This window comes from Sprattus sprattus (genome assembly GCF_963457725.1).
Source record: "Sprattus sprattus genome assembly, chromosome: 13".
NCBI classification, from domain to species: Eukaryota; Metazoa; Chordata; class Actinopteri; order Clupeiformes; family Clupeidae; genus Sprattus; species Sprattus sprattus.
In genome coordinates this window covers 17,461,210-17,487,392 of record NC_137911.1, presented here as the reverse complement: position 1 = coordinate 17,487,392, position 26,183 = coordinate 17,461,210, and the positions used below count along the sequence as shown (strand labels likewise).

Below are 26,183 nucleotides of genomic sequence, written 5' to 3'. Positions count from 1 at the left end.
CCCATATTATGTTACAACACATGTATTTATAAAGCTGTTTGGCTTTCACACCCGTCTTAATGCAGAGCAGACATTTCCCACAACATAAATGGACAGAACCAAGAATTATTCCATTCAAAGAGAAAAAAATAAACATCACTTCAACAAAACATAGGACTTGTAATGGTTTTCCTTTTCTTATTCAGACATAAACTGCAATAAATGTCTGTTTCAGACACATGCGGATCTGTCTGCTGAGGTGAAAAGTTTTCCCCTTAAACTGGTACTCTGATCAATACATCATTACAGTGATACAGAGGGGGGTGTCAAAATCCTAGGGCCCTAAATTCATTGACGGCAACAAGCAAGGAGCATCGAGCAGGAGCATTGTGCTGACCCACCCATGTTTGTGTTGAGTCTTGCATATTGTTTTAAATTATCTAAAGAATTTAAGAAGTTATTAAATTAGCTTTAGTTCATGCGTGACAGACTCTGCTCATTGCTTTGCTCGCTGCTCGTCAATGAAATTTAGGCCCAAAGTAACTGGTGACCAGTAACTGGTTAAAGAACTTTTCTCCCGTTCGACTACTGTGAGTGAAATCAAATACATCTCAAAAGAAAGAAACACATACTGTATGTCATTTGACAAGCACCCATCAACAGTCATCTATTTCATGTTTGGGTCAAAGGGGTTATGAGTATTATTTTTTCAACGTTTGGGAAATCTCAGACACAGTCTGGAATGGATGATTTTTGGACAATGACAAGCCACAGAAGCCACGAAACAGTGTGTTGAGTACAGATCAGCACCTTTTTTTAAATCGTAAACTAGCATCCTCAGTGACTACGTCATACATGCGCTTGTTAAGGATTACAACGTTTTTGTTTTCTAACGAGGAATACTCATCAGTAGTATTGGCACTGAGAGCATGCAGAGTGTAAACGTGCAGTTTGAGGACATTCTGGAGCTGCCTTAGAGAACACAGTGTACTCCTAAAATAAGACGAAGAGTAAAAAAAAAAAAAGGAACAAAATAGGAGACATTAACAATAAATAAATCTGTACATCAAAAACAAACCACACAAACTGAAGTGACGTGAACACAGGAGGCAAATTTTGAAGACCTCTGCCATCTTGACACTTGGCGATGGTGGCCCGTGTTCCTTGTGTGACCAGAGACTTTAGAAAGGTGCTCTAAGTCACAGTTATGACCTGGGATGTGACTGCAAATGATCATTGGTCAGAGCAAACATGAATTAAAAATCAAAACAAAGCCATATAAAATCAAATTAAAAACACACACACACACACTCACAAAAAAGTGAGATGACAGATGATCCCAAGACCCTATAGAATGACAGACTACCTCAAAAGACTGCTCGTGCACAAACAAGTTTAGTATTCATCAGTGGATCCCATCCACTACCCATTTCATGGATTGAACAAAATTATAATAACATTAATGTATAATAATAATAATAATACTAGATCTGCTAACTATCAGAGGGCCTTTTCCCTGCTCAAAAGTTCATAAGTTTCCTCAGAGGTGAACATTAGACAGAAGCGCAGAGCTGTGCACAATTTGGCCTACAACGTCACCAGCGCCACCCTAGAAGATACATATCACAGTACAAAAATAAATAGATCACTAGTCAGAGAAACCATATCGAGGTTCAAGTAAGACACTGATTCCTGGCTGTTATGCAAAGGCTGTGGAAACAAAAACAACAGGGTGAAGTGGAGAAAGGGAGATTTCAGGGAATGATTTAGGGAGGGGAGTGCTGCGACAATGCAGTGGGGTTGGACAAGGGCAGGGGCGGGGGGTGGGTGGAGGGGAGCGTAAGGGAAACGGCTCTCAGAGAAGGGATCCCTGGGGTTCTGGGTATGTTTTCCGGTCTGTTCCCCACTTAATCCAATGATGTTTTCAGTGCACAGAAACTGGTCTGGGGTAAAAAGCGGTGAGTAAGAGGGTGGGGGGGGAGGGTTGTATGGGGAAAGGCAGGGTCAGTGACGTATGAGATTCTTCTTTTCTCCTCTAAGCACATAAACTGCCTCCTTGTAGCATCTTGTAGTCCCCCTCCACACACACACGCGCACACTCACACACAACACACTCACGCGCGCACACACACACACACACACACACACACACACACACACACACACACACACGCACACATGCACACACACACACACACGCACACACGCACACAAGCACACACCAGAAACAGCAGAAACACAGAAGCCATAGAAAGATCCCCCATTGGACAGACCCAACATTACATTTCTTGCTTTCAGGTTAGAAACGTACTCCATGTTAAAATAGTGAATACAGATCACTGTTCACCATCCCCGCACTGCAGTAGAGTCATCAGTAGAATCTGTGTGCATGTTAGGAGGAAGGACGACAGGAAAAAGAAAAGTAATGACATTTATTGAGTGGTTCAGTAACTCCCTCCTTTTGGGAGCTTAAGACGAGAGAGCAGTGCATGTTTGGATCGGAGGCCAGAGAAGTGGTCAAGCAACCAATCGATATATCAATCGAACAACCAATCGTTGAATTAATCCTCACTATCCTCATATGTGGTCTCTTCGAAGGCCCGGTCTGCAGACGGTCGGGTTCTGTGCCGCGAGTATTTCAACTGGAGCAAGTCACCTACCTCGCTGATTTTCTCCAGTGTCTGCAAACACACAAATACACACACACACAGATGTCACATGCAATTACGCTCCTGCCTAGACCAACTCAACACTACTTCTACAGTGGCTTTGACTGCAGGGACGGTCAAAGGAGCTTCAGAGAGACCACTACTGTTGTACCACACAAGATTAAAGACCACCACTTCAATGACACAGCATCATAGGAAACCTCTCAAATAGAAGGATACGAAAAAAATCACAGCAGTTTGGTCAATGTGTATAGTGGTTCCTCTGAGCATCTCCATTGATCTATTGGTAAAGAAAGACTCCAAATCTTGGGAGCTACAGCTCACTAGAGCACTGCTGCCTATAGAAACCAAACGGGCAACAGAGACATTGTCAAAGTTCTCACCAAATCTAAGCAAGCTACAAAGAAAACATGTTTGGAGAAAAGAAATGAGTGGCTGCAACACTCATACACAAACACAGACAGACAGACAGACAGACAGACAGAGACACACTCATCCACACTTTTATGTCTAAACTGAACAGCCATGAGAAGGTCTTTGTGTGTGAGTGAGTACCGTCACACCGAGCTTTGACGTATTCTGATGTTTTAATTCTGTTCTGGCTTCCCTACCCTTTCTCTCGCTCCAGGAATGCCCCATAAACCATCCAGCTCTCTAATGAACAATGGAATGCTGTAAAATATATTCTAGAATGGGGGGGGGGGGGGGGTGATGGGTGGAGACAGGTTATAACGGCTCACATCAAAGCAGGCTCGATTGATATGCAGTTCTTGGAGGTAGGGAGGTGTGTGTGTGTGTGTGTGTGTGAGTGTGTTGGGGGGGAGGGCGGTGTACTTTTCAGAGTAGTTAAATCGAGTGTCCTTGGGGAGGCAGATTAGGACGCTCTTTGATCTGCTGCCAGAGCCCAGCGGTAGCCTTGGTTACGTAAACTCCTCACCCAGCCGGAGTGAAGCACTCGGGCAACAGCTCTGTAAATTACTTCATGCTACAGGCTACAGGAGACTATGGCAGAGGTGCCCTCTCGCATTCCTCCATCACAGATTGCACTCAGATACCCACAGGGAGCCTTCCATCGCACACTTCTTAACCACAGCCAATGGGAAGGCTCCAGACTAAAGAGCCAGCTATTATTTTGAAGTTTTAGTTTGAGTTTTTTTGGGTTGGTGAAATAGTCTCTGGTTTTGTCCTCAAAGGACAGTGGTAAAAGCTGGACCAAATGGAGTCAGCCTGAAGGGCTTCTTGCCCTTTCTGTTCAGGGAACTTGATAGGTTGTCCAAAGACAACAACCAGGCAATTTGGAAAAGCCAGAAAGGCTAGACAAAAACACTTTTCCGGAACCATCTTGGAGGAGCAACTGTCCTGAGAGACCAAGATTATTCAGCATTCTATTATCTTTATACATATACTATACACACATACGTTTAGTATATATACAGTACTTACAGTACATATACACACACACACACACCTACACACACATCCATAAAAACTCACACCTACTGTGAACTAATTATCCACACATACATATTGTGAAGGAGACATATAAGTCTCACCATGTCGAGCATGTCTTTGGTGTGGGCGGCGGATATGCAGAAGCGTGCTCTGGACTCGATGATTGGAGTAGCGGGGAAGCCGACGACCACCACGCCAATGTTCCTCTTCAGCATCTCCCTACCAAAGGCCCTGAGGAGCAGGACAAGAGGAGCTGAGACAGCAGACACCACTCAGAGTTAAACGCAACTCCCTGGGCATTTCTGCCAACACAGTCCTACTCTAATTGAAACTAAAACATTTTGCTTGTTTCCAGTCAGAGCGCATAAAAAGGATCCATTTCAAAAGCTGCACCCTTGGTCCTGGTGACTCTGGATGTCTGAGCATTGCTCCTACAAGTAATATTACCTGAAGAGTGCTTTAAACGATCTATATGAACAGCTGAAAATTACTCTTACTTCTTTGAATGAGATTTTGGTTGCCCGAATGGGTTGTATGTTGGTAGCAAGACCCAGAAGCTTCCAGCTCTGTTCTGTTCTGCTGTGCTGTGCAGTCCTGCGTGGCACTGTCCCTACTCACCCGATCTTGGCTGGCATGTACAGCATCATAGGCACCACAGGTGAGTCGCTGTTGCCATAGGTTATGAAACCCAACTCCTGCAGTCGCCGCCGGAAGTAGGCCGTGTTCTCGGCCAGCTGCTGAACTCGCTCACGGCCTGGGAGGAGAGGGGAGGGATGGAGAGAGGAAGAGAGAAAATATGAGTGAAACAGAGAGAGGGATTAGGAGAGAGAAGAAGAAAAAGTGAGGGCAATAAAGGCAAAAAAGGGATAGAGGAAGTACAGGATCAGAAAGATTTCAAGACAGTAGGGTTCAGACAGACAGACAGGACAGGACAGACAGACAGACAAGACCGATAGACAGATGGAAAGAGAGCACAGGAAGAGCTTAAAGTCTTCCAGTTAGAAGTTGAATGGAAGAACAATTAATGGTTATTAACAAACTCAAACAAGAGTTGATGAGGAACCGGACCACTTGACCCATAACCTTAACCAGCATGTTCAACCCCCCCTCCCATGACTCTTGAGTTGAAAAAGAAACTGCAGAAAGGGCTGATTTTAAAACGATTCCCCCCACCAATCTCCCTGCCCAGTATAAACCTGGAAAGGCAGAGAGGTGAATCAAATGTTTACATTTTGTATGTCCAGCAAGCAGTTTTATCACACCCCGGATTCTATCGCAGCCCGCATGTCTATTCAGATCCTAATCGCTTCTCCAAACAAAGCGGGGCTTTGGCAGGTAACTCAGCGGGCAGTGTGCAGACACACACACACATGCAGAAGAGAGCCTCTGATTCTCCGCTGATAGTGGTCAAGCTGCACAAATATGAGAGCTATGCTGCTGCTGCTGCCACTGCAGGCGCTACGGGAGAAACACCCGACAGAAAGAGAGAGACTTCAATCCCACTTCCTCCCATAGCGCCGGATCAGTGATCACAGAGTCCGACTTGGAGACAGACGGACGGACGTCTGGTTCTGTTGTGATTCCCAAAGAATTCCCAGAGGCCAATGGGGATGAGGTTTTCAGTCGCCCTGAGGAGCTGGGCCAGCTCGTCTGGCTTGTCTGGGAGTCGTGCTTCTCGCTCGTCAAACATTCCATGCATGCTGAAGAGCTGCAGGGGAGGAATTTCCTCTTCCGACAATTTCTCACCCTTGTGTGGCTCAGACACATAAGAAAGGGGACGCCATGCCCTTTAGAGACACACACACACGCACACACACACACACACACACACGTACATGCACACACACGCACACACACACACACACACACACGTACATGCACACACAAGCACATGCACACGCAAAGGTCAACAAATACTTAATGATATAATGGCCTGCCTAAATGCACTCATACCAACACACACAACCTTAAAGAATAATACAATGACCCTATCACACACAGATACGTGGACACACACACACACACACACACACACACACACACACACACACACACACACACACACACAAAATCAGACAAATGTACAGAAAGATACACACACACACAGTAGTGGTTGGTCAAGGGCACCCGGATGCTGGTAAGCCCTCTCCCGTTCCTCTGGTCATGCACACTGTAGCACCAATTAGGGCTGTTAGGTCAAATACTTTCAAAAGTAATACTCAAACATATATAATTATACATATATACCTTCAGAGGTTCTACTCAAACAAATATAATTATAATTATACATATATATATATATATATATATATATATATATACCTTAAGAAGTTCTACTCAAACATATATAATTATACAGTATACTATATATATATGTATCCCTTCAGAGGTAATACTCAAACATATATAATTATATATACGTTATATGTATCCCAGAGGCTTGCCCACCAAGCAGGAGCCTTCACTTCACTGAGGAAGTGCAGTAACACAGGGCAGAAAATCACAGGAGTGAAACAGAAGACCAGAAGACTAAAAAACAGGACTAAAACTGATGACGCAATACAACTGTCAGATGTGTGTGTGTGTGTGTGTGTGTGTGTGTGTGTGTGAATGTGTGTTGTACTTGATGAGCGCTCGTGAAAGGAGACTTGACTGGCTATGAAATTGGACTCTTCCCATGGTCACCCCCCCGCACACAGAAACACACTTGCGCACGTACGTTCACACACAGACACACACACACACACACAAAAACACACACACACATTTCCCTGGCTCATGTAAATTGGCTACTGACAGATAAAGCCTTCTCCTGGAGTCATGACCGGGTCACAGTCTCTGTGGCGCAGCCATCTCAATCTCGCCTGTTTCACTGGATGCACCCCCATCCATTTCCACCAACCACCCTCTCCCCCACCACACACAACACACACACACACACACACACACACACACACAGAGGGAGAGAGAGAGAGGTGGGGGGGGGGGGAGAGGCACAGAGAGAGACACACACACACACACACAAACACAGGCAGAATGACAGACACAGACAGACGGACAGACAGACAGACAGACACACACACACACACAGAAACAGACACAAACAGGAGAAACACACACACACAGATACACACAGAGACACACAAACACGCACAGACAGCCAGCTGCTCTCCTATACCATACGAACCATCTAACGCTGTGTTGACAGTCAAATCAGACTCAAACACGCTGGGTGATATGAACACCATAACCCTGATCTTCCTCCAGCTGATGGCATATCCCCACCGCTGTGTCCTGCTCAATGCTTTGGAGCTGCCCGCACACAGGCTCTTCTCAGGGTGTCTGCACAAGGCCAATCTAGCTGGGTGCTTCTCTCCTCTGGTAGGGGTTCACACAGACCATTGATAGAACCTGGTGTCGACAAAGTAGTGAGAGTGAACAGCGGAATGATGTTGTTCACATGGCCATTGTAAAGCCCTTTCAGTGCTGTCAGTGTTCTTTCTGAAACATTTAGAACAGTGCTAGGAATGCAAAGACATTTACAAGAGGATAAAAACAATTCTAGAATCTGTGAAGGTTCCAGAGGTCGATGAATCCTGTGTGGAAATGAGTGCAAACACTTTCAAAGTGCCTTTCCTCAGCTGGCAATGAATAGCATCCACCATGGTCATTCTAGGCATGCGAACAGTGCAGTGTGGTTTGAAAAGAGATGCCATCAAGTTGTTCTGATATCATTATGGTCCTAATGAAGGCAGACACCAGAGGCCTTATCTTGTCAGTGATGGAGCTGGCCACAGGCAGGGCTAAAAGAGGTGGGTGCTCAGCCTGGGGAGCATCTCTGAGCTGCTCTGACTGGGGGTCCACTGAGGGGGGGGGGGGGGGTCCTTAATGAGTGGCAGCAGAGGCTCGAGAAGCCCCCATCAGCTCCATTAACTCATGCTCAGCAGAACAAACATATGAAAATACTGCATCTGAAAGCAATAAAGTTTAAAAAGGGGGGTGGGGGGCACCCAGTCTGTCCGTCTTCCAGCTCTTCAGTCGGCACGCAGGTCCTCCCGGGGTGGGGGGGGCGAGGGTGGGCCAATGGGGGGAGGGGTGAGTCAAGGGAGGTGGAGGGGGAGAGGAGGTGGCCTCTCAAAAGTAAATCTTTCTGGGGTACCCTTTCAACAGCTAGTTTCACAATGCGGAGCCCTAACTCCTTCCAGACCCCAAGGCTGAGGGGTTTTGGGGGGCAAGCAGGGGAACGCAAGCCCGAAAGAGCTTCCAGATGTGGGGGCTGCTTCCCGTTTTCAAACGCACAGTTCCTCCTTACTTCCTATTCATCTTGGGGGGGGGGGGGGGGTGGGGGGGGGGGGGGATGGGGAGTTAAGAGGGGCTTCAGAGCGAAAGACCCAGTCAGCAGGTCACTGACAATTCTCCCCAAACACACACACGCACGACCACCTCCACTATATCCTCACAGGCAAACTCATGACCAAGCTATGCACACACGCAGGCGTAAACACCCTCATCACTTCTGAAGCTTCACATGTACAGCCAGATCACCCAAACTCACTCACACAAACCCTCATCATCTGCTCTCTTTGTTCTTTGAGGTATGGTTGACTCACAGATCAAGCTCTCCACCCCGGTGTTCTTCCAGTGCATCTGCTGTCATTGTGTGTGTGTGTGTGAGTGTATGTGTGTGTTTGTGTGTGTGTGTGTGTGTGTGTGTGTGTGTGTGTGTGTGTGTGTGTGTGTGTGTGTGTGTGTGTGTGTGTGTGTGTGTGTGTGTGTGTGTGTGTGTGTGTGTGTGTGTGTGAGCAGCATCTCACTAGCAGGGCCACCACTGACGTTTAACCCCCTGAAGTCAGCATTGCAGAAGCAGAAAAAAAATAGATGAGTTTAGTATGGAATCTTGAATCGAATCTTCATGCAACATCGTCAGACCAAAACAAATAAAAGCGTTGCCATGAACCTTAAAGGCTTTTCCTTTGAAAAAGGAACTCCACCGTCGTCCAAGTAAAAATCCTTTATTTTGAGGCAATTTGGCCATTTGGAAGTAGATGGTAGTAGATATGGAATTCCATTGAAGGAAATGTAATGTCCACTCGCACATGTGTAAACGAGATATGAGAGAACTAGAATGTTTTTCCATTTCAAGCTTTTAAATTACATGGACAATGAGATGTAGTGTAATTTAGAGCTACAACTTTATGAACTACTCCTATCTCAGCAGGAACTTGATGAGTTAATTTAAATATATTTCTATCACACTAGGAGATTTGCATGTTGTACAGGCAACATTTGTAGGGTAAGATACTTGCTAGTGGTTTTATAACCAGTAGCAAAACACCACATTCAAAGACTGAACATACATTGCGGTTCTGACCACAATAGGTAGTGTTACATGGCCAGTCAGTATATCTACCTAGTTTGCTGTGTGTGTTTTGTGTCTTAGACTATTAACTATGTAGTTTCTCACACTGTATAATGTGATTGGATGATTATGGAGTGCAATTTGTGTCAAAATTAACATTTGCACGTTCAGGTATATAGTGTATACTACAAATAGGGTGGAGATTTTTATAAAATAGTTGTCTGATTGTCTTTTCCAAAAGACATTCCTTTGTGTAAAAACTTTATGTTAGGAAGCCCCCTTCGGCAAATGCCTGGTTCTAGGCCATTAGCCCTCCCATAGATACTTTTTGATACTACAATGACGGGGTCATACATTTTAGATGGCCATTTATTTGTTCATAAGAATGGAGTGAATAAGAGCTTTTATGCTTATAGCATACCCAAGTTGTAGAGAATCACCTCAAGTGACTGAAACAGTTCATTACTATGGTTCAGTATATGGTTTCGCACACATTCCAGTAAAAGTGATTTTTCACAGAATGATTATTTGATAGGGATAAAAAAATATGACATGCATACTATACTTTTAAGACAGCCGTTGCGCAACATTTTTTGTTTCTTCTGAGTTGAACATTTTTTGATAGACCGTATCATATACTTTACCAGTCCACATGAAATTTAGCATGATTGTAGCCCACATGGCTGATGAGGAATACACGATTTGTGTCCAGGCACTACCAAGTGAATAATGTTCAATGCAAAAAGCTAGCGCTTCACTAGCCAATATTTTATTATATAAACGTTCAAAGTTAACTAAATTTGACACACTGCATCACTACCACATTCTTTGAACACAAATTGTATTCAAAATGTACCCTATGTATTGAACTTACAATTACATATTATTTCATACTTTATTTTATAGTAAAATCTTGGTGAAATGTATGTATCAAATATGATACAGCAGGTACTTAAAGTAAAAAATATCTATAATATAATAATATAACTATATTAAGTATGCAAAAATATACAGTAAGTATTGAAGGTAATTTACCAGTAAATTCCTCTATTGTCTTTAAATTGCAATTAATGACATTGACAGACAGATCATATCTTTGATGAACAACCCTTGATGAACAACCTTTGGTCTTTGATGATCAACCCTTTGATGACATAAAACCTGGTATATGGACTCAGGACCTTATCCTGAGTTGGTGAAAAACTGTTGCTGGGCCACTGGGAAGCGCTGTAAAATGTGATCAATAAATTGCCATAAAGGCTTGATGTATCAAATAAATGTACAAATAACAAAATATATGTAAATTACTTTTTTTTTTAAACTATTTTGTAAAAAGGTAAAAAAAAAATCGCATGTTCTGTCTTTTTATAAATGTTATGAATACTGTCTTTAATTTCCTAGTTTCACTTAATTCTTGCTCAATCTCTCACCTTATGCTGTGGTCATATTACGCACTGCTATGTGGTACGTCTAGCTGTACTTAAACATAAAGAACTGAAACAAATGAATGGGACTTTTCAAAAAATATCACAGCATGTCAGAACCACAGCAGTGCCTGAATCTAGCCGCACACTCATGAGAGTTAAAAGCCTGACTCACACACTCCGGGAACCGCAGGGGCCACGCTTTCCACCAGGGGAAACACTGATTCACAGATGAGAGAGAGAAATAGAAAGAGAGAGAGAGAGATAGAGAGAGAGAGAGAGAGAGAGAGAGAGAGAAAGAGAGAGCAGAGGAAAACTACTGTCATGTGTAAAACATGTGTCTTTCTTTTGATGTATAGAAATTCTGCATCTTCCTCAGCCATCAGTTCCTTATAGCCTCAACCACCTGAAATTCTTGTAAGAGGTTAGGATCGTAAACAGGCAGGTTCCTTTCTGACCCCTCTTAGTGAGCATACATCTTTCATTCCGGTGAGGGCTTTGGGGGGTGGAGAGTAAACACACCTTAACACCTAAAACATGTGTCCGGGCACACCTCACCAGAAGAAAGTCAACACCTTCCGTCAGAGATAAATGCCCCGCGTTTGCTAAGTGCGACTGAGCGCATAAAAGTTGCAATCAAGCTCAACAATGTGATTAGGTAGGCCAATAAAACCCCTGTTGGCTAAACTTTCCACCTTTGCCAGCCGAGGATACACAGGCTCAACCATTGTGCTTCAAACACAGAGAGCCATATACGTGATTTACAGCGTTTGCATGGACTTACGGAAGATAAACAACAAAGTTCTTGACGAGCATTCCTAAACATACGGGGAAAAGATACCCAGAGGTAGTGTCTTTGAAGTAGAGACCACAAGAACTGATATGCTTTGTGTTACCATTGAACATCCTGAGGTTTCATGGTTTCACAATGTCTTTCTGACATGCATGAATTCAACTACTTAAAATACAAGCGTTGAATTGTTAAATTCCGCAGAAGTAGATGTGTCAGGGTGGCACTATCAGAACAGCAGGACAAAAGTTTCTTAGAGGCCCCCTGAGCCCACTTTATACATTTATTTTACACACGCGAACACACAGACACAACACACACAGGGGGTAGAAAAGACCTCTCCTGGTAACATCCCATAAGGGTTTGTCAGGCGTTTCAGAATGGGCTTTCAGGTGCAGGAGAGCATAAGTTGTAAGAGCACGTTTGCAGTGGAGTGAAACTGACCTGAAACAGTCTCCCTTCCTTTTCCCCTAAGACCATGGCGCAAGCATGACAGGATGAGCTGGCAGCAGATCAAATGCACCTGGCTCCGTGTGATCTCAACACACGTGGTCAATCGCATCTCAAGAGCTGTCCAAAACGCAGATGGTTTTGCTCAGTAGGGGGGGGGCGGATGCTTTCCATCCGACATGACGCTGACAGTAAAATCAGACTCGAACACGTTGGGTGATATGAAACCAAAGCTCAACAGCAAGGCCATCCATTCAGAGGAGAATGTTTTGGCAAATCACCCCTTTGAATGAAGATCCATTCTGAAGCAGGCCAGTCCAGTTCCTGTGAGTTTTCACTGACTCAAGGTGGGTGTCAGATTTGAAGTTCTTTCCACTGACAAATGAAATTACCACTTCAAGCTTGAAACGTTAAAATAACCCACGGGAATGAATGAGTATTCTGCTTACAGAAGAGTCATGAACCACGTCTGAACTCATAGGCTGATTCATATAGCAGGCACCTGCCGTATACATTTTTTCTGCAGGACTTCACATGCAACGCAAATCATTTGTCATATGTCAAGGCACGGATCTGGACAGGACACAATGAATGAATTAAACTTCTTTCTTTCTCCTTTCTTTGCATTTTCCTCTTTTTCTTACTTTCCTTCTTTTTTCCCTTCTTCTTTTCTCTCATTATGTTTCTCTTGATGGGAATGATGCTGAAGAAGGAGAGTGTTAACTCCCATCTTGCCAGATGAGACAACTTGGTTTGTTAGTTCCCAACAAAAACTTGAATTCCTCCCCACTCTACAGTATGCCTTGAATATGATGCCGTGAAATATGGCCGTACTGACTTAGGAAGCTTATCTACATCTCATATCTTGCTTCTCTTAAGTGAAGGGTGCAAATATGTTGGTCACAGAGGGCAAATGGAGAGGATATCTCCCCTGATAAGCCCTTCTGATTAGCCTCTTTTCAGCCTGTCTCCTCTCCCACCCCTCAACCACGGAACTTGTTTGGCGATGACCCAGTTCCCACGCGCAGTGTTAATTCAATGTGCAATTAAGCACAAAACAATGAGAAAGTCACTCAGTCTAATCGCAGCTGTTTCAACACTGTCAGTTTAAGGCCTTCGGTGATAACAAAACCGTAATTTGGGTTAAACAGTAACTTCCTTGAAAGCCTAAGAAAAATGAATGCAATAGGACAAAGCACTTGCATTGCATATCTGAATTTCCTGAAACTTAGTTATTTGAGCTACATATCTTTGACATCAAAATGAAGAAAATAATAGTCTTGCTGCGGTGGTAGCAGTCAAGCTCAGCTGACAGCCAGCTGTCTCATAACTCCGTCCATCTCTGAACTGGTTCTCCCTGGTCCTCACTAGATACCATACCATCAGCTCTAATTCATGACAAGCTCGACCACTGAGACGGTGGAAGCAAGTGAAGGAAGGCTTTTTCTCAACAAGCACAACAGGCTTTTGTCTGGACAGCCATGGGCATTGTGCAGGGATGTGAACCTCCCCGGGTCAGAGAAGAGTTTTGAAGTGTATTAGTCACACAGAGTGACTCACCGGGGGGCTATTATGGAGGAGAAGGGGCAGTCAGGATGGGGGGCCGGGGACAAATGTTTGTTGTAGTTGCCCTCCATGATTGAGTGGCAGTGGGGAGGACTTGCCTTCGGAGGGTCCCACCAAAGGGCCAGATCATAAGGCCTATGGAAGGGTAATTGTTAACACATTGCCGATGTTTTAGCGTTGAGCTAAATATTTTACCTGCAAAGAGTCGCCACATCTGTACAACTAATCAGTCTTAGTCCCTGAGAGGAGGGAAATTGCATGAGGGGATGTTGTGAGAGAGAGAGAGAGAGAGAGAGAGAGAGAGAGAGAGTTTTCCGCCCCTTCCTTCAAAGTGATTCGTGAACGAAGACCATCACAGACTTCTCTCCAACTTTTTTCAGTGTGGAAAAAAAACCTCCTAATGTACTCTCAAAAGCTACACCATAGCCAAAAATATAATCTAAAAATGATTAAAAAGCCTTATCAACAGGGTCAACTGTGCGCGTTATACACTCAAGATGTGCCGTTTAACACGCCATTGGCGCGTGGGGACGTACGGTACACGCTGACACCCTGTGTTTACTGAACAGCTGGTATTCGCCTCAGGTATGCACCACGGGCACCGAGGCTGGCGCACTGGCACAGGGCATGGAGGCGATGCCCATCTCCCTAGGCAGATGGAGCTGCCTGATAGGGCCCAGGCCAGCCACAGCCTGGGCACCAGGCACAATGGCGCTTCTGTGCGCGCCAAGAAACACAGAGAAGTGGATGCTGGCAGAGACTTTATCTGAGAGCCGCCTCCGCATGCTGGATAACGCTACTTCAGCACCACTGACCTGAGTGTGTGGATTGCATTACACTTCCAGCATCCAGCATGGAGCGGATTCATTATAGCCTTGGGTGAGGTTAATTTTAACGCACACACACACACACGCACGCACGCACGCACACACACATGCACACACACATGCACACACAGACATACACTCACACACACACACACACACACACACACACTGGGCCGTGACTCAGGTAAGCCGCATCTGCTTAGAACTGTTTATTTTGCTATCCGCATCAGTTTACTGTGGGTTTGACTGCACTCCAACTCATCTGCCCAAACCACCCTGTCAGGCCTCAGCGTACTGTATGTGTATACTGACCCCTAGTGGCTCAAGCCAAAAGACAAGACGGAGATCCCTTGCCATAAGACCAATTCTCTAAGAATGTGGCACAAGAAAAAAAATCTTTCAGAAAAGTGTTTGATAGAGAGGAAAATAAAATAAAAGACAAAAAGGCCTTACCTATCGTAGTCCCATCTTCACCCATAATGCACTTCATAGAAGTGATGATTTGCTCCACTACGGGAGGAGACATGGAGGTGGCATACACAGCACTGTGGGAATGTGTGCGCAGGTAATCCATCAACTCCTGCACACAGACACACACAGGTACACACACACACACACACACACACACACACATGTATATTTTAACACTCCAGAAAACAAAGACAAATCACAGCAACCTATAAATCTGTTAACTTGAAGTACCAGAGAAAAAAACAACCATGGCTCGAAGATGAATGTTCACAGAGAGACACAGTATATTCCTGAGACAAGAGCAAAACATGATCTCCTACTTACAGAACCGTTAAAACCTCCCTTCTATATGTTAACTGCCTGCGGTGATAGCTCAGTCCTTACCTTCCTGCCACCGATGTATCCACCGGCGGCCCCGAAGCTCTTGGTGAACGTGCCCATCATGATGTCGATATCGTGCGGGTCGAGGCCGAAGTAGTCCACCACCCCACGACCATGGGGTCCAAGCGCGCCAATGCTGTGGGCCTCGTCCAGGTACAAGTAGGCCTTGTACTTCTTCTTGAGGGCGACGACCTCGGGCAGCCGCACAACGGAGCCCTCCATACTGAGGGAGAGGACAGGTTACTGCGTCACACAAAACAGAGAGCCGGAGGAACACCCACAACAGACCCAGAAGATTTCACAACAACGCAGAAGAATAGACACATGGTCTGAAACATGCCTTAATCAACAGAACACAGAAGAACTCATAATGCATAACAGATGAAGATGGCTGTCTAGTGAGTTGAATGGATTGGTATGCAATTGTAATTTTAGATTTTTAAAATACTGCTACGCAAGCAACATGGACATAAGAATAAAATGTATTGTTTGGCAATATTTGCAATATTACAGTTGTTTGAATCGTTTTCGTACACCTCAGGACATGTTGTAAGTGTAGAACTAGAGATGCATTTCCACTAGAAAATGTGAAGTGTGATTGCAAAACAGCAACAGAGGATCACCGAGCCTTGTCCATCAAATGATTATACAGCCCTCACACATGCGCATACAGCACAAAGTAGGCTTTATGATGAATAAAACTGTATTCAAAATAAGTTGCCAGTCTTTATTGTGTGCAATAAACTACATAACTTAGCCAGATCAAGGCAAAAATTGTATCATATGTCTATTTAGTAAGTTCAAGGTCAAACGTGTTAAAAGACTTAAATGTTACAAAATTCTACCTATCATCCATGCTTAAGAGCAACACCTAGCAACAATTTGCCACTTTGTAAGGTATGCCTGCATTAACAGCTAGTTTTGATATCATCTCTAAATTATCTCTAAGGCTATGTGTCTACTAGCCTTCCAGGATGTGCACTATCTTCTTCCGTGTTCGGGGAAAGAACACCCCATGAAAATGTCAAACAAACCTGCAAGTCAGCAAGCTTTTATCAGTCTACAGATATTTTCTACAGAAACCTGAACTACAGGAACTGTACAAACAGCCATTCTACAGTTTCTTTACAGTTACTGAGGTAAACAGACACAGGTCTATCTCTGTAGGGATCCCTTCCTTGTAGGGACACTTTTGTCAGACACTTATTATTACATGAGCCTGTCAGTGGCGAACACACGCAATTTACTTTGATGCAGATGCTTGCCTGGGATAACATTGTATAGCCATTTTCCAGTTATAGCGTTCTAACTCAAGACTGGACTGATTTTGATCGTTAATTGTCTTTAGTAAAAGTTTGGACACAAAAAGATCTAAAAACATCCCTTTGTCATAATAATATTTTATCTGTCTGTGAGTAACTTGTGACAACCAGTGGTGGGAGCCCTGCATTGGTACAGAAAGGCCTTAAAAAAGCCTTAAAAACTTTAAATCTTTAAGCAAACATGAGTAAAAAGCCAAAAATACGATTGGAGTGAGGGCTATCTTTGTGTCAGAGGAATGTAGACTAACATAATTTACATTTCTAGTCATTGCTTTTTCTAGCTGACCTATGGACATATCATGAGGAAATCTAATGTTAGTCTATATTGGTTTTGAACAGGACGTTATACAAATATAAGAGCACGGCACAGGACGGACATGTTTGAGCGGTGTTGATATCTCGAAAGTGCTATGAGCTAGGGTGAAATGAAGGAACTAGAGATAAAGAAAAAACTTAAGAAGATACTTACTGTAATACAATACTGTGACTGAGCAATCACACCAACTATACTAACTACACTAACTACATATTGCATCCCAGAAGACTCAAAAACTAAAAAAATTGAATAATGCAGTTTTGAACAAAATATTATTTGTTATCATATTCTGCTTGTCTGGGATGTCCCGCCCCTCATCTTCCGGCCAATTTGATTTTGCCTTCAGAAGTCGGTCTGGCAAACTTGCTATAGCAGTTTAGTTCAGCATTGTAAGGATCCTTGGAGCCAATCACAAACTGGCTATTGGCTACCTGGCACGCCATTGGCGGATTTAAACTAACCACGGCTACTTAACAAAAGCTACGGCAAAGAGAGTTTTTAAACATTGGACAAGGAGGCCGCCGGAGCACCGCAAAACTTCGATTTTGCTCTCGCGGCTGTCTTGGATGATTTCAAAGGCAAGTTTTCTTTAAAAAAAAAAAAAACAGAACAGAAACTTGCCCTAGAACAATTCATACAGAAAAAATATGTGTTTGCTTGATTACCGATCGTTGTATCGTTGTATAGTATTGTTGATCTGATTGGTTAAAGGCGTGTCCAATTACGTGACTGAAGTGGACCGCTATTGAGTAGTTCGCCAGACCAACGGACCAAATGAAATGCAGTGAAGGGGCGGGGAATTCCCAGACAAATATTTTGCACCTCAACATCGTTACTTCTGAGGATGATATGCACAAACACCTAAAATAAATTAAAAAAATTCAGAAGTAGCCTACCTGTAGATACCCTCGACCACTATGAGGATCTTCTTCCAGGGGCGGTGTGTTCGGGGTTGGCCATGGATGATGGCGTCTCGGAGAAGCTTCTCCAAGCTCTGCATATCTGAAACACGGCAAGGCACGTCTCCCTCAGTCAAACAACTGACTTTAACAGAGGTCACTGTGTTATTCACCACAGATCTGGATTAAGGCTAACACCAACGTATGCTTGCCAAGTTGTCTTGGAAAAAGCAAAGTCACTTTCATTAAACTTCAGAGTATTAAATATTCAGTTGGAGTTCAGCATCAATTTAGAGGGCCACTGGCTATTAACCACCATTTTTCTGTCCAAATTGGCTGTTAAAGGGGATCAATTTAAGCTAATGTGGATAAATAACCAGATGGGCTTGACCTTTCTGGCAGAGTATTGATATGCATGCCACTGCTTAGGTGGCAGCTCAGACAAATGAAAGCAAATGTCTTTCACCTAAGAGAAATGTTATGCACAGAGACATCTACGCTGGACTAACCATAGAAAGGTGGTAATCTGTGGTGTGTGTGTGTGTGCATGTGTGAGCATGTGTGTGTGCATGTGTATGTTAAAGTAAAAGAAAATGTTTGAGCGTGTGAGTGAATGTGTGCATGAGAGTGTATGCTTTCGTGAGTGAGTATATGTGTATATTACAGTAAAAAAAGTATTTGTGTATGTGTGTGCGTGTAAATGCATGTATGCTTGTGAGCACATGTGTGTGTGTGTGTGTGTGTGTGGAGTCTCACTGTTGTGCTTGAAGACGCGGATGGTGGCCCCAGACAGCCGGGCTCCCAGCACCAAGGAGGCGTGGTTAAGCTCATCACTCAGAATCACACTGCCCTATCAGGCCACAGCAGGAAATGGACAGGTCAGGTCAAAATGACAATACAATAGAATACAGATAAACACACCCTCATTTCAAGGACTTTGAGGAGAGTTCAAATATCATTCTAAAATGTAAACTAAGCCAGATTGATCTATGTAGACCAACACGCACATGAGTGTCATGCTGCACTAGATAAAACATAGGAATATTAAATAAAAGCAGAAATACACACCAGGTCTTTGGAGATCTTTTATGGTGCTATATTTACACTAGATACAAATTATTGAAGAAAATAAATATATTGACTTCAACCAGATAGAACATAACAGCAATTTACTGCTAAAAAAGATTTTAGATGGAAGATAATTGGTTTTGGTATATTCTTTTCTTTGTTGACATGCTATTTCTATTGAAAGTATTATGGAGAGCGTGCGTCAGATGATAGCCCCTGTTTAAGACACATGTTGCTAAGCACCAGTTGAGCTTATAAAGTCTTAAGGGTAGACCAAACAACTGCAACACTTCAGTGACTCCTTAAAACACTTCCTCAAGACTTGACTCCTCATAAAAAAGTCATTGCCCAGTATACAAAAGTCAACCCTTAACGAAAACAGCATCACTTACTGCTTGACAACCAAGGAACAGCACACAACAAATACAACTTTATGCATGTAGGCAAACAAAAATGCCACAGTGTACATGAAAGAGGACATAAGTATGTCACAAGATAAACATGTTCCAGCAAATAAGATTCAGAACTCAGATGGTAAACATGAATCGCAGCTCCTAAATTAGTTTACCCTCCTGAGCTAACGCAGCTTTGGGAAAAGGCATTAGCCCACGAGGAGCTGCTCCAGGGCCAGGTGCATTCTGGGAAGGCCGTGTATATAATTCAGTGTTGAGACTAAGCTCTCTGGAGTGTTCGTTCCTATGAGCCCCCTCGGCTCTGGGAGGGGACGCTAATGGCGTTCGTGACAGACTGCTGCCAGTGTCCGTGTATGCGCAGCAGATGACTTACGGATTTAGCACTTTCACTCAGGGCTTTCACACGGACTGTATGGGATTTCACTGCAGCTACGGGGAAGAGTGTGACAAGTGTTTATAACACAGCAGTGGGACTGCCCTGCTGTTGTCTTAACATATGCTAAGTGTGCGTTCTTTTTTATGTTCTTTTAGCTGTTATAATGCACTTTAACTTTAAACGTATTTTTCTATGTTCTTCTATTTGCTCTTGTTTACAACACTTTGAATTACCAATGTGTTTGAATTGTGTTATATACTGTATACACACACACACACACACACAAACACACACAAATACTATATGACACTTGCCTTGCCTTCTGTAATATTACTATGAGGATGATAATTGTAGAGAGGACAATGGGGCAATTAGGACAATTAGGGCTAAGGAGGTGAACATTTCCACCTAAATGACAGGCACATGTAGGACATCTGGCTCAGCTCTGGCAATGGGTGCCCTATGAACTACAGCTGTTAGGATTGTTGAATAAAAGGCTTATGCTTTTTTTCATGCTGTGTGTTGGGGCAATGTTAGCCTGTTTAAGGCAGACAGTGGAACGAGTCTAAGCCAGGTCTGGCCCATCCCTGGCATGAGTGTTATTCGAGGAAAAAACACATTCAACTCCCTTCTGTTTGTAGTCTGAGATAAAAAAAAACTATTGACATTGACACTGAAATGCAAAATATTTTAAGACTGATGTTTTCTTTCATTTTAATGACTTGACTCTAGGGCGTTCTCCACAGAAAGGCCATACAGCCCAGAGTGGATTAAGACCAGACTTAGGATCCCAAATTTCATCTTCTGTGGAATCTGGATGGGGGCAGGAATTTTAGACTGCTCTTAATCCCTCTTGGGCCTCCCGCCCACAGGAGAAAGAGAGAGAGAGGGACTCGAGACATGTCAACATTGAGCCATGTTTTTTGCCAGGGGTCAGTGACAGGTCAGATGAGAGATTATGCCACAGACACTCCATTGTCCTGTGTGGCTCCACGAGCTTCCTAGGGCTCACAGGAGGAAGCAAGGTTGTGAAACCTGCACAAGACTGGGACTCGTCACAAACTTCCTGCTGAGATTTGGGTTTATCGGGTTTCTCCTTTCCGTGAGCACACAAGGTTTTGAGGTCAGGCCCAGAGTTCCCACACGTACATTCCCCCTGTTGCAAGATGATGATTGCAACATGGCAAAAGGAAGGTGTTGGTTTCATCAAGCGTAAACACGAAGTGACAAGTCTAAGACATGCCAAGTAATCACGTTCCCAGACTTTGCAACCGAAAAAGTTTCTAGCTAAGGGAGGAGCAGCCAAAGCAACCGATGATTGACAGGAACCAGACCATTAAACAGAGCAGGGGTGGGTAAAAGCCAGTGCATGTGCCAACAGGGTAATACTCCCTACCTTTCCAATAAGAGCAGGTATATTCATGGAGTTGGTTGCGAAACCCATGCCAAAGGCCATGGCGGAATCGACTCCCAGAAACCTCGCCACCAGCTCCTCCAGGTCCTTGTGTCTGTCCAAGTTACCTACACAGACAATAACCATGAGGTCATGACCAATAAACTTGCACAGAGCCTTCGCTGAAATATCAACACCTACCTACGTGTTTCCCCTGCTTCAGTTAATCATCATAACAATCTCCTAGTGAAACGGGTGGGTGGAAAAGGGCATTCCTGTCTTTGTGTCAATTTCTTCATTAACTCAAGGGGTCACTTATGTGCGGCTTGGACGGGGAGGCAGACTTGGCTTGGAATGTCAGTGTGGAGATTAGGGGCCTTAAAGTAAACACCTATTTGAGGTTGGTACTCACCCATCTCCTGTCGCGTGCTGCCCACGCCCACCCCGTACTCCTGGGTGACGGTGGCAGCAGCCTCCGCACACATTCCCGTGTTCTCGGCAAAGCCCAGGTAGTTATAGGAGCCCATGTTTATGATGTCCTTCACCACCCGGCCTGTGTATCTGAGAAGGAAATCTCTCGTGAGAAACTGAGCCATAAACAACAAGCTCCTTCCCATTTCGAAACGACCCTCATTTCACCTTGCTGTTGCTTCTGACCTTAACTGCACTGCTTTATCTGCTACTGAAGCCTGATTGGAGCAGGCAATGTTGCTCTTGGATAAGGAAATAACATTACTGAGATATCACCTCCCGGCAAAATAAACATTGGGCTAATGTCAGCCTGTAGCGTCCCCGAGTAGGCTACTAGGAATCATACATCACGCCCATAAGTATTAATCTTGTGGTTCTGCTAGAAGCGTCCCATTACCACGAAACTTCACCGTCAGTTTTCCAAGCTCCTGCCAGACCATCTGTGCCAATATCTGCCTAGACTTTGCATCCCTGACATTTCACCACTCCTCGTTCTAAGAGATGCCCGTGTTTTTTATGCTCCGTCTTCAGTCGGAGCGTAAACAACTGCCTACTCCCTCCCGAGTTACAGTTGGCAGTTTAATCAGCCCGCAAGGAGCCAAACATCATGCAACCATCACTGTAAACTGATTTACTCCAGGACACTGCTTCACTTTGTTTATTCTACAGAGGCTTTCCAACTCTCTCCACACAGTCATTCTCTGCCTGATGTCAAATTTCTCAAAGGTCAATTATCTGGTTCTCCTCAGAAAATGGCAGTACCCTAAAGCTCTACTCTCTCAGAGGAGCCTTTTAATGTTCTGTGGAGAACCATTAGCGTTTTAGTTGGGCCAGTAAGGTGCTGAAAAGGTAAAAGTACAGTTCAGAAGCCATATAACACAGGCCAAGGACGTTGTCTGTACCACGGTTGTCAAATGTGCAGAATTGACAGTACTATTTGGGCTATTTACTCATTTAGGAGTAAAAGTGGTTATAAGTGGTTCTTGAAACTTATCACCATCTCTGAAGTGTTATGCAAGGAGAGGATGGAAAAAATACAGTAGGTAGCAAACCAGGTAACCTTGGAGAGGGAAGCTGTTCTATGTTTGACATGTGCAGAACTGACAGCTCTCATTGTAAGTTGGAATTGGAGTGTAGTGCTGAACTCCTGCATCTTCTATACAGTATCTACAAACCTGTGCCTTGACAAACTGCCAGGCTGTAGATTGTGGGGAAAAACTTGTTTTTGAAACTTCACAATCACAATCGCTGAAGTATAGGCAGTGGGGGACGGGGGGGGGGGGGACGGGGGACGGGGGACGGGGTGAAACTGTAGAAAGCCACGTAACCTTGGATTTTCTAAGACTACTTTGCTGATATTGTGACTGTGTGATTGCTGGCACAACATTCTCCACGCTTATCACAAGCAGACACTTCAAACCCTTTTGCTCCCTTCCAAAGCCACAATCTGTGATCTGTGTTAAGTGGTAGCTCTGTTTGGAAAACAGAGAAAGCGCTGTTTGAACTGTAGTGGGTTGAAATCCACAATTGACTTGTGGCAGATGGTGGCAGCTGTTAACATACAATTTTGACACACAATGTTTAATAGCAATGTAGTAACACAGCAAACTCACTAAATGTTGTTTTAACAACAACATTTAATGAATTAATGTAAAGTTGCAGATTTGGAGGCCTTAACGGTTGGCCTGTCAAGTTCAAGTTGCAACTTACTCAAAAGTCCAGTTGTAGTCATGAGAAATCCTTTCGACGAGGTCCATCTTCGCCCCAGGCACACTGCATATGGGCCGGTTCCAGCTATCCCGTATCCTCATGTACAAATTTCTTGTGTAGAAATTTTCAAAATCTTGGTAAAGTGGAACAAAGTCCTTGAGAAGACAATGAGAGACAGAGAGGATGCATCAGGTATGTGCGACACTTTAACCCCTTTTTCCAATGTGTTTGTTTCAGTGGCCAGCGAAAGAGGATGGATCAGGTGAGTCCAACACTTTAACCCCTTTTTCCAAAGTGTTTGTTTCAGTGGCCAAAGAAAGAGAGGTACTATATTAGAGAGTAGTTAAAGCCCTTTACTTCAGAAAAGCATTGAATTGAGAGAGCATGGGATATCCTTTCACAGAGAGCAAAAGGGCCGAGCGAGCAGCAGGATAAAAGTAGGATATCCTTTCACTCATACGGTAGATTTCCCCTTTCCTCTCCACCTCCCAATCCTCTGGTTACTGTACAAAAAAAAACAATGCTTAACAACTGCAGAGTCCTTTGTGGGTTACATGCAAAACAGTGAGTCTACCTGGTAGAAAAACTCACTTACTTCACTATTGGAAAAGTTTCATATTTTTAAATGTCTTTGGGTTCTGTGCTCTCTTGATTCCTATTACCGAAAACTACGGCAGGCATTGAATGATGCCCTTCTACCTTACTTACCTTTTGTTCCTCCCTTTCTCTGGCGATGTGGCACTTTTCAATCTTCCAGTCCCTCAGGAAGTCCCTCAGATAGCCAAAGATGGTGAGGATGCCGTAGCCCATGTATGTGAGGACTGCCACCAACATGGGCGTTTCCTCGTACGATTCGAGGAATGGTCTGCTGTATAGGCCTCCATTGGATGCTCTAGGGTAAACCTGACACACGTCGCCCAGCACAGACGAATGCAAAAAAACAATATATGATGAAAAACCATCAGATAAGGCAGTCCGGTGTAAACTCACATCAGAATGCAAACAGGTGTAACCTGTTGGCTTGGAATTACAAAACCGAGAAAAATTGTACAGATACAAAAAGCTTGTGTATCACAGGAAAGTAACAAGATACTCTGTCTATCTCTTCCTCTTCTGCCTTTATCTATTGTTCTGTTTCTGCATGTCGCCAGGAATACACCACACACTGATGAAAACTTACAAAATGATAATGACTGTTCAAATGGGTAACATATCCCAATCATGTACATAAGTTTGAGAATAATGTTGAATATGTGACCTTCTCCATAATCAAGGGGAGTATTCAAACCTTGTGCTTCACGACCACATGTGACTAGTCATGCCTGCCTCACAAATACCGCGCAGACCAACACCACTGATGCACAAGTGAAGTAGCTACAATCAGCTGGGAGTCCTAGATTTTAACATGACCGTCTAATGCAGAGAAAAGGCTCTTCTGGATTGTTAAGTCATGTATTCGTTTTATGTGAATTCTTCTCGCTTTTCCACACTTTGCCTGTATTAAAGAGATGGTTAAGTGGGAAACAGTGGTATTTTGTGTTACAACGGTCTCCACTGATAAAGATGTAGAAGTTTTCAGCTTAGAAAATCAGCTGCAAATGCATGCCTCTGTTACTATGTTAAGATCTTAAATAAAACCACCAGATCTTTGCACGAGACTGTTTTAATTGGTTAGGATTGGTGAGAATGGGGGCTGAATGGAGCGTCCGATGGCAACACAAACGTCTGATTTTTTTTTTATTTAAATGGCTATCATAAAAATAGATTCTTTTCCATAAATCATACAAACATGTAAGTTGCTCGCTAGATACGTGAAGCCTATCGTCATTTCAGGCTCGTAAAGGCTACTGATCAACTCGTTAGAACTTCAATGTCGATTTGAGCCAAAGCATGCAAGCCCAAAAACAGATGCCACACCTAGATACGCTAGGGAAAACAGACCTGATTGGTTATTTGTAACGCTAACGATAACGGACAGCTTAAAATAAAATAAAAAATACACGGGAAAAAATCAAGCAACTTTCAAAGCCAACATTCTACCATCGTCAATCAATCTTGCTACTGTTGATGTTAGCCATCCTGATGGTTAGCTAACATTGCGGTTTAATATGATTTGAACGCTTGTTCCAAAAAGTCCAGGACATTCAGGCGATGATTCGTCCTAGGATGTTCACGTGCATGTAGTTTCTGAATTATGCAGATACACCCAACCCTTCACCTTTTTCCGTGCATACGGCCTCACCTTCTCTTCGAGGTAGCAGGACTTTTGGTGCTGCTGCTGATAATGATGATTCTTCACGAAGCCGTTTCTGCATGGTTTCACACCATTTGTTGTTTGATGACACACTTCTCCGTTTGCCGGCTTGTTTGCTGAGCTCTCGGTCATCCTTCCCTTTGAGTTTCGACATACAACAACTTGCACGAAAACTGGTTTAAAGATGTATATGTGACTGGAGGCCTCTGACAGGACAGTTCACTTTCTTGTTATCCTGTCAACGAAGAACCTGAAATTCCAGCCTCTGCAATACCGGAAATCGACGCCCCTGGCAACCACTAAAAGCCAATGATAGCTGCGTATTGAGATGTAGGTGTGGTCTCTGTCACTTCGTTTTCTACAAGGGCGTGGCCGCCTGTGGAGATGAACTTCAGTAACCTCCCAACTGGGCAAACATGTGTTTGAACGTGTGGCTGCCCTTCTCATCATTTTCAGGTATCAGAAGAGAGGAGTAAAGACGTAAACAAAGGCCAATAATATGCATTCTGTGATTGTTTAGAGGTAACATGGCTTATTCCTAATGATTTTCTTCAAGGTACATATTATTTTGCCCTAAGACTACAGTACACAAC

The 26,183-nt window shown here is 43.8% G+C and overlaps 1 protein-coding gene across 1 annotated transcript; it reads right to left on the bottom strand.

Moving 5' to 3' along the window:
- Positions 1 to 2,540: 2,540 nt before the first annotated feature.
- sptlc2a (serine palmitoyltransferase, long chain base subunit 2a) lies at positions 2,541 to 25,722 on the bottom strand (the record flags this gene model as incomplete). Its single annotated transcript, XM_080850677.1, has 12 exons — positions 2,541 to 2,660; positions 4,202 to 4,331; positions 4,719 to 4,854; positions 14,970 to 15,096; positions 15,372 to 15,591; positions 17,903 to 18,008; positions 18,662 to 18,755; positions 21,159 to 21,283; positions 21,568 to 21,716; positions 23,337 to 23,491; positions 24,045 to 24,239; positions 25,579 to 25,722. The coding sequence occupies 12 exons, from the start codon at positions 25,720 to 25,722 to the stop codon at positions 2,541 to 2,543; spliced, it is 1,701 nt and encodes a 566-aa protein (XP_080706803.1).
- Positions 25,723 to 26,183: the final 461 nt, after the last annotated feature.